This window comes from Malus domestica, chromosome 13 (genome assembly GCF_042453785.1).
Source record: "Malus domestica chromosome 13, GDT2T_hap1".
Classification (NCBI taxonomy): Eukaryota; Viridiplantae; Streptophyta; class Magnoliopsida; order Rosales; family Rosaceae; genus Malus; species Malus domestica.
In genome coordinates this window covers 523,597-531,737 of record NC_091673.1, presented here as the reverse complement: position 1 = coordinate 531,737, position 8,141 = coordinate 523,597, and the positions used below count along the sequence as shown (strand labels likewise).

General features: G+C 37.0%; 2 protein-coding genes across 3 annotated transcripts; one reads left to right on the top strand and one right to left on the bottom strand.

Annotated features, from left to right (window-relative positions):
- The first annotated feature begins 588 nt into the window (after positions 1–588).
- On the top strand, positions 589–2,396 carry LOC103452214 (gibberellin 2-beta-dioxygenase 6-like). Its single transcript, XM_029090909.2, has 3 exons — positions 589–1,100; positions 1,407–1,728; positions 1,849–2,396. Exons 1-3 carry the CDS (start codon positions 652–654, stop codon positions 2,083–2,085), a joined length of 1,008 nt encoding a protein of 335 aa, XP_028946742.1. The 5' UTR covers positions 589–651; the 3' UTR covers positions 2,086–2,396.
- Positions 2,397–5,120: 2,724 nt separating this feature from the next.
- LOC103451479 (uncharacterized) lies at positions 5,121–7,911 on the bottom strand. 2 transcript variants are annotated; one of them, XM_017337077.3, is made up of 3 exons: positions 7,683–7,911; positions 6,157–6,809; positions 5,121–5,885 (listed from the first exon to the last, which is right to left on the bottom strand). In XM_017337077.3, exons 2-3 carry the CDS (start codon positions 6,787–6,789, stop codon positions 5,433–5,435), a joined length of 1,086 nt encoding a protein of 361 aa, XP_017192566.3. In that variant the 5' UTR covers positions 6,790–6,809; positions 7,683–7,911; the 3' UTR covers positions 5,121–5,432. The 2 variants fall into 2 exon arrangements, with proteins under 2 accessions (XP_017192566.3, XP_008389101.3); XM_008390879.4 differs by having other exon boundaries at positions 6,157–6,804; positions 7,683–7,850.
- Between the last annotated feature and the right edge of the window lie 230 nt (positions 7,912–8,141).

Here is an 8,141-nt window from a genome sequence, read left to right as displayed (position 1 = left end):
ATCAGGAGGAAATTAATGGGTCCTATTCCATTGATTTAAGCTTTTCATATTGTCCACAAAATCGAAAAGGAGGAATTAGGTTGGATTCATCCCCTTTATCATTTTCCCATCTTTTTTTTTTCAATTATTTTCAACATTTAATTAGTATCTGTGTCTGTGTCGACTGATTGACTTGGTCTGCTCTCAGGCCTCTCTCAAGAACAATAACAGAAAAGAAATGGTCTCCTTCTGACACTTGTCACCCTTTGAGAGCTCCCCTCTTGACCCCTCTCTCCTTTCACAAAAGATTTTTCAGTTTGATCGTTACACGAAATAGTACACTACGTGTTATTATATAAATAGTGAGATTTATGTGTTAAAAGGTTAATAACTTAAAAAGTAAAATTTTCCATCACTTATATAAAAACACGTGATGTACCACTCGTGTTCCTATCACGATTAAAATTTTCTCCTTTCGCACGTTTGTTCTTTTCTTCTTGTTCTCTTGTGCCCTCCTCCTCCTCCTCTCTCTCCTCTTTCTCTCTCTAACCGTGTATATATTTCCATACATATATTCGGTGCTTCTCATTTTTTACCTTGTACCGCACTTCATAACCTCCTCCTCATCAACTCACTCAAACTTCAAAACCCTCATCACCAAAACACACAAATATGATAGACTCAACCCCTCCTCTCCAACACCATTACATATCCCTCGTGCGCAACCATCATTGCCAAGGCATCGACCGCGGACAAGGAGCGGTCACGGAAGAATGCCAGCTCCCGTTGATAGACCTCAACGGGCTGAATAGCCTCAACGAGAGGGAGAGGCTAGAATGTGCTGCAGCCATCTGCAGAGCGTCGTCGGAGTGGGGTTTTTTTCAAGTGGTGAACCACGGGATAAGTTCCGAGCTACTACAGAATATGACGACGGAGCAGCTCAAACTCTTTGGAGCGCCCTTCGAACGGAAAGCTACTTGCGGGCTGCTCAATAATTCGTACAGGTGGGGGACACCGACTGCGACTGGTCCGACTCAGTACTCTTGGTCCGAAGCTTTTCACATTCCTGTCACAAAAATCTCGGACCAAGGTTGCTATGGGGACGATTTTAGCTCTCTCAGGTAGTGTAATTATCTAATAAACTTAGAAAAGTGGTTTGGCAAGCTCTTTTTTCCTTTTATACACATGTACCTGTTCATTTGTAACTTCTACATCGAATAAAATAAATGAGAATTAAGAAACAAAAATAAACATGTGTGCTGTAATATTCTGGAAGAAACTGTGGCCTGTGACTGAGTGGTCCTTCTAAATGCAACTTGGAACTTTCAATTTGCTTCTGTAAGCCATCACAGTGGCCAATGCTGCATTGGCAGTACCTTTTGTCACTAATGACTCACCAACCCTTCTTTTTTGGAAATTTTGTACAGGGAAGTGATGGAGGAATTCGCAGGAGCAATGGCAAACCTAGCGGAGTTGCTAGCCGGGATCCTAGTGAACAACCTGGGACACCGGAAGGAAGCACTGCAAGACATTTGTGACTCGAGCACTTGCTTTCTCCGATTGAACCGCTACCCGGCTTGTCCGATATCACCGGAGATGTTCGGCTTAGTGCCTCACACTGACAGCGATTTCCTGACAATTCTAAGCCAAGACGAAGTGGGAGGACTTCAGCTCTTGAAAGACTCCAAATGGGTTGCTGTAAAACCCAACCAAGATGCACTTATCGTAAACATCGGAGATCTTTTTCAGGTGAGGAATTGTTATTAGCTCTTCAAAAACGTCAACACTCAACTCCCATTAATTTGATTAATAATTGTGGTTAATTACTTTGGATTAATTAGTTAATAAACCCTAATTGTGTTAATACAGGCGTGGAGCAATGACGAGTACAAAAGTGTGGAGCACAAGGTGATGGCAAATGAGAAGAGGGAACGCTACTCAATAGCATACTTCATGTGCCCTTCCTACGATTCTTTAATCGGTAGTTGCAGATCACAATCTTCCATCTATAGAAACTTCACTTTTCAAGATTACAGAAACCAAGTCCAGCAAGATGTTCAGAAACTTGGACACAAAGTCGGCCTTTCGAGATTCCTTCTTCGATAGCAACCACGAAAGCTCTTGAATGGACCGGCATATAGTATGTATCAAGTGAAAAATGAATGAAATGTACGCTTAAACATCCAACCCCCAAAGATTCCGATGCGTACTATATTCGATTCATACTATAAAACCGGTGCAGCCTGCAGCATTTAAAAAATATGCATAGAAAATCATGCAACATGATCAGTTTAGTACAAGTATATTATTTTAAAGGAAAAATTAGGCTCTCATCCCTATTTTTCCTACTTCATTTTCAGGTTTTGATCAAGGTCCTTAGATTTTAATATACGTCATTAATTATTTCAATAATAAAATATTTGTTATTTCTAAATATATTCATTTAGGGGGGGGCTTATTCAATTGGGATTTTGAAGGATTTTAATTCTTTTAATGAATCCAGGGGTATTCAATCAGAATTTTAAGTGATTCTCTGAAATTCAATGTGTATTCAATCATGATTTTAAGATAGTTTATTAAAATCCTTAGAAATCCGGGTGTATTCAATTAGAATTTTAAAGAAGTTTATAACATTCAAGGTGTATTCAATTAGAATTTGAATTTAAAGAATTTGGAAAAGTTGAGGAATTAGAGGGAATTGAAGAGATTTTGTAGTGTATTTTAAGCATTCACAAATCTCACATTTTTCCTTGAGATTTCGAGGGAATTGATTCAAAATTCTACATGAAATCTCTACAAATCAGTTAAACTCCATAAAAATCCATAGATTTATAAATCCATTAAAATCTCTCAAATTCTCAATTGAATACACAATGTTAGAAACGTTACATTTTGTATATTTATATTTATGGCTAAATTTTTTATCATATATTTTTATTTTTAGTTTGTACCCATTTTTAATTTGCAACCCTTTTTTTTAATTTGTACCAATTTTGTACCCATATATTAATTCCTTTTTGTGCCTATGTTTTTTTAAAACTTTTATTGTATTTGTACCCATATTTAATTTTGCTAAATGTACCCATGCTAATTTTATGTTTTAAAAATATATCAATAGTTATTTTTTAAAAATATGTTAATAATTATGTGGGTACATTATTTTTTTTGCTATAATTTTTGTGAAGAACAATATTACTCCAAAATTGATTTTTAAGTATTTATTATATTTTAAAAATTATATTTGAATTTGTTTAAATTTCATAATTTGTAGGACATTAAATACATAAATACATGAGTTAAATCTCTTAAATGTGGCTAAGGACCTCGATCAAAATATTTAAATAAACAAGATTTCGATCTAAGAATTAGGTTGATTAGGGACCGGAACCGAAATGATCATGTTTTAAATATTAGATTTTTATTAAAAGATTATAAGAAGTTGATTCCATTCAATAGTCAAAAGTCAACGCCTACTATCTTGTCTTGAAGGAAAACATCCCTCCTTAATTAGTCATTTAGCAGTCCTCCTCCTCAAATATATTTTAAATGATAAATTATATTCTCACCATTTGTAATCTTCACTAAAACAAACAAGCAGAGGTGGGAGGAGGGAGAGAGATATGGTATTATTAATAATTATATGAAAAATATCAAGGAGACTTCTCTCTAAGAGGTTGTCTCATAAGTGAAATTATCTGTTACTTTATATTTTAAGCATAATTTTTGTTACGACATTATAAAATATGTAGAGATGCCGACATTAGATAATCGACGGACCATATGATATGCCTACCGAAATTTCTCTCCAAGTATGGTAATATGCTTTGAATCTAGTCAATTTTTTTATGGTAACACGTGACAGTGAGATAAAGTTAAAGGTGATGTAAAAAGATGTTGATTTGGAAGGCCACATAAGGCTTGTCCGTTCAATCACACAAACTCAGAAAAAGACCAGCGCAGCTTCTGGAGAAGAATTTCACTCACACACACATACAGACAAAAGTGAAAGTGTGAAATAAGACGCCAACCAATTGACGGCCGTTAAGTATAGTGTCAGCCATGATATTCAAATCACCCCGCCGAAGAAACGACGGCCGTTAACTTGTTGGATCTCTCTCTCTCTCTATCTCTCTCACTCTCACAGTCAAACTGTCGAACTGTCAACCGGACAGAAAAGAAAGCACAAGGCACAAACAACGGAGAATAACGATTGACAGGGTAACAAAGTAAAAGCAAAAGAAGCTAATCAAAACTTGGAAGACAAGAAAGCTGCACTGAGTTGGGCGGTTAGGAAAAGAATATTCACCCTACGGCGGTAGCTGCCTCACTCGACAAGAATGACTTACCGGTGGCCAATCACGTCATCTTTAACCGCTGCCTCACTTGACAAGTATAAATTACGGGTGTCTAATCAGCTTATCTCTAATTATAGCCTCTTTTGACAAGAAAAATTACGGGTGTCCAATCACGTCATCTTTAACCGTTGCCTCACTTTACAAAAATAAATTACGAATGTCTAATCATATCATCTTTAAATACCTTTCACAAAAATTAAATTATTTAATTTATGTTTCATAAATTCAACCCGACATGTCACACCAAGTAATGCTAGATAGACTAAATTTGCAAACTAATAATGTGTCACAAAAAAAATAAGCATGTTCATCAACATTTAAGTAATAATTCAATTATCAACTTCTATGTCATTTAGTTTACATAAATTTGTCGCTCTAGCATTACCTATATCCCACCTGACGTAATGTCCTGATGAGTAATGCTAAATAGACTAAATTTGCAAACTGAGTGATATGTCACTAGTAAGAAAAAATCACGTTAATCAACACTCAAATAATAAACCAATCATCAACTTTCATGTCATTTAGTTTACAAAAATTTGACCTACAAATTTAATATTCCTAACATTATCGCTATCGAATATCCCATGCGGCAGTTGCACTAACCTTTAACCTCCAAGCTCAACCCGAAAAACACATACCACTCCATTGAAGAAGATTAAGGAAAAAAATCTGTACACAAGCAGGAGAGATATTGATACCAAGGTATGGCAAGTGAAACAGAGATGGTGAAAGTACAATTACGAATGGGGTAGTTATCTTAAAAATCAAAAGTAGGCAGCTCTATACTCTTCGAGTGAGATATGTTATTAACTGAAAGAATTTACAGAAAAATATCACCTTACATGCCAATTGCTAAACAGATGATAGAATTGTAGTATCTATCTATGCAATACACTTAACCAAATCGTAGAGTTTTGGTCACAAACCAAGGCCAAGAGTGGCAGATCTCTATCCGGAGTAGCATCTGCGGCGAGATGATAAATCCGCAAAGACTGATTGATGCATCTGATCAGTCTCCAGGATCATGTATCGTCTGAACTTTACCCTTCATTGTACCATACAGATCCGCCCTGTTAACAGTTTTCAGTATCTGGTTCAGTCAAGAAACATTGCCACCTTGTCTCTAAGACTGCTCTTCTTCTTCACTACAGGGGTGGGGGGAATTTCTTCTCTAATGACATTACTCTCACTTTGTCTTTTGAATTCTTGGGAAAATGTCATATTCTCTGTCAACATTTGAGCCTTTCTGTCCTTCTCCTTTGTCTCCTTCTCGACGGTTTTCTTCAGCAACGGCCCTAAAAACAGATCCAGCATGTCCTGAGCAGGATCTTCTCTCCCGCTGGAATTCTTTGTTTCTGTACTTGTCAAACTCCCATTTGGCTTGGAAGTAGTTGTATCTGGGATAAGTGATCCTTGATTACCCTTTTGGGCATCAACAGAATCTTTGAACACATTACCGGAACAGACTCTTTCTACAAGTCTCCTGTCTGATTCACGTTCTTGGTTTGGTAATTCTTCTCGCTCCATATTTCTATCAGCTTCAATATACTGCAGAAAAATGATAGTGACGTTAGGTTTCTATCTTGTGTACTATCATCATGATATTTCTTAAGTCAATCTCTATCTAATCTTGGAGACCAAGATAAACAATCAACAGCTATTGATAGAAATGTAATTTCTCCAGTTGGTGTTCCAGTAAAATATCATAGAATATATCATAAGATCTTGTTTATAAATAGAAACTACAGCCATATATCGTACAGATTTAAGAGCAGAAAATATGAGAATCAGTTCTTTTCAATATTAAAGAGAAAATTACCTCTTCAGCAATGATCACTAAATCTTCCACCGTCAGTTCAACATCATCAACAGTTGAAGTCCGTACTTCTTGTTCCTCATAACTTCCACAGCTAGAACCCTTTAATTTTTGTCTCTTTGGAGCATCAGATTCCCGAACTTTTCTTCTCCCAAGTCCCTTACACTTCTTCTCTGCAAAGGTTTCGGGGAAGATACCATCAAATTCTGCATCTTGTTCATCTGATTTTCTTTTTCTTCTTTTTGTCTCACATTTTGTAAGAAAGTGTGAGTTCTCCTCCAGAGTTTCCTTTTCATGAAGCTGTATCTCTTCTCCAGGATCCTTTGCTTTTTGTCTCTTTGGAGCTGCAGGCTCCTGAACTTTTCTTCTCCCGCGTCCATTACGCTTCTTTTCTGGAACAGTTTCTGGGACATCATCTTCAAAGTCTGCATCCTGTTCGGTTGATTTTCTTTTTCTTCTCTTTGTCGCACATTTTACGAGAACATGCGGATTTTCGTGAGATTGGGTCCCTTCCAGAAGCTCCTTTCCATTTTCCTTAACATTACTAGGCTTGCTTACTTGGACACCAGAAGATATGCCCAGCATCCATTGCGGTAAACGTCTCCTAGTTCCATCGTCTGGAGTAACTCCTACCATTTTCTGTCTTTCCACCTAACCTACAACACACATGGTTTAACATAAGATGGAACCAAATTAAGCTTACTTATCTTATAACTAAAAAAGTTAGGGCGGATACCTAAAACTGAGTGGAAATTCATTAACTATCAAAGATTGAAAATTTCAAAAATCAACATCTCTAGTTCCTTCACAACTTGTAGCGAAACATCATCAAGGTCTCTTATGGACACTGGTCTTAGCAACCACCACTCCTCCAATTGATTATTCGCAAGGGATCTCAGGTCCTCTATTGCACTCCCTAAATAGTGTTCTTTTCACCTTTCCCTCACAATCCTTGTACTTATAGAGAACACGGAGCCATGGTCAAACATTCATGGATAAATCAGCAATTCGGGATGAACCAAGTGGGATAAACACCACTACATAACTTACGTAGCGTTCTAGGATTCATACAGTCAACCCCACTTAGTGATATAGGGCTTTATCATTGTTGTTGTTGTTGTTGTATCGGTTAGGCGGCACCTGATCGATACAACAACAACTCAGCCATTGTTTCAGACAGATGACAAATTTAGAAAAGTTTCAGACTTTAAACACACATATGTAAGATTCTGCAGAATTTAGGGATTTTTAGTATCTTCGATTGAGTAAAAGCAAAGTTCCAGACGAAATTATCCAACTTTTACCAGGCGTTCCAATCGTGGAATTTTTCTTCTCGAACTTTCATCTGTTTTTACGACAATTCTACTCTACTGAAAAATCCTAACTTAGCAGAGAATAAAATTAACGAAATTGTGCAGTCCGAAATTCCGTTTGGTTGCCGAGAAAATAGCAGGCAACAAGAAACAAACAAAGAAAGTAAATTGAAAAAAAATAAAACCACAATTTTGAGAGCGTGAAAGGTACGTTACCAAGTCGACGACGCCTGCAAGAAGAAACAGGCCAGGGATGGATCCAGACAAGCTTTCAACCGTTGGATCTCCGTTTGGATCACGAGAAGACGCCGCCGCCACCGCGCGGCCACCAACTTGTGGATTTCTCGCCGGCTTTCTCTATCTCACTCTCTGTTTGTGCACGTCACGTGACCTTTATTTGAAAAATAAAATAAAACAAATTTCTGGATCTCTTTTGGGCCCGACCCAAATGATGAACGGTAAGGCCCATATGTTTTTATCATGATATTAAATGTGCATGGTTTATTTCCTAATCTAACGTCCGAAAGAAAAACCTATTTCCCAATTTGTATGGGAAATAACACGTCCACATTCCTTTTCTTCTTTCCCAACGGCAATTGGAAACTTTAACCTACTTAGCCTTTTGTATTTACTTTCTTTTTCTTTACAAGTTAGTTTCCTTATCTTGTAGTTAGT

Bases quoted from the DNA above. Each gene is read 5' to 3' on its own strand.
- LOC103452214 (XM_029090909.2), top strand. From the start codon at position 652: ATGATAGACTCAACCCCTCCTCTCCAACACCATTACATATCCCTCGTG. The intron at 1,101-1,406 runs GTAGTGTAATTA...AATTTTGTACAG, and splicing joins GACGATTTTAGCTCTCTCAG to GGAAGTGATGGAGGAATTCG. The intron at 1,729-1,848 runs GTGAGGAATTGT...GTGTTAATACAG, and splicing joins ACATCGGAGATCTTTTTCAG to GCGTGGAGCAATGACGAGTA.
- LOC103451479 (XM_017337077.3), bottom strand. From the start codon at position 6,789: ATGGTAGGAGTTACTCCAGACGATGGAACTAGGAGACGTTTACCGCAA. The intron at 5,886-6,156 runs GTAATTTTCTCT...ATTTTTCTGCAG, and splicing joins TAGTGATCATTGCTGAAGAG to TATATTGAAGCTGATAGAAA.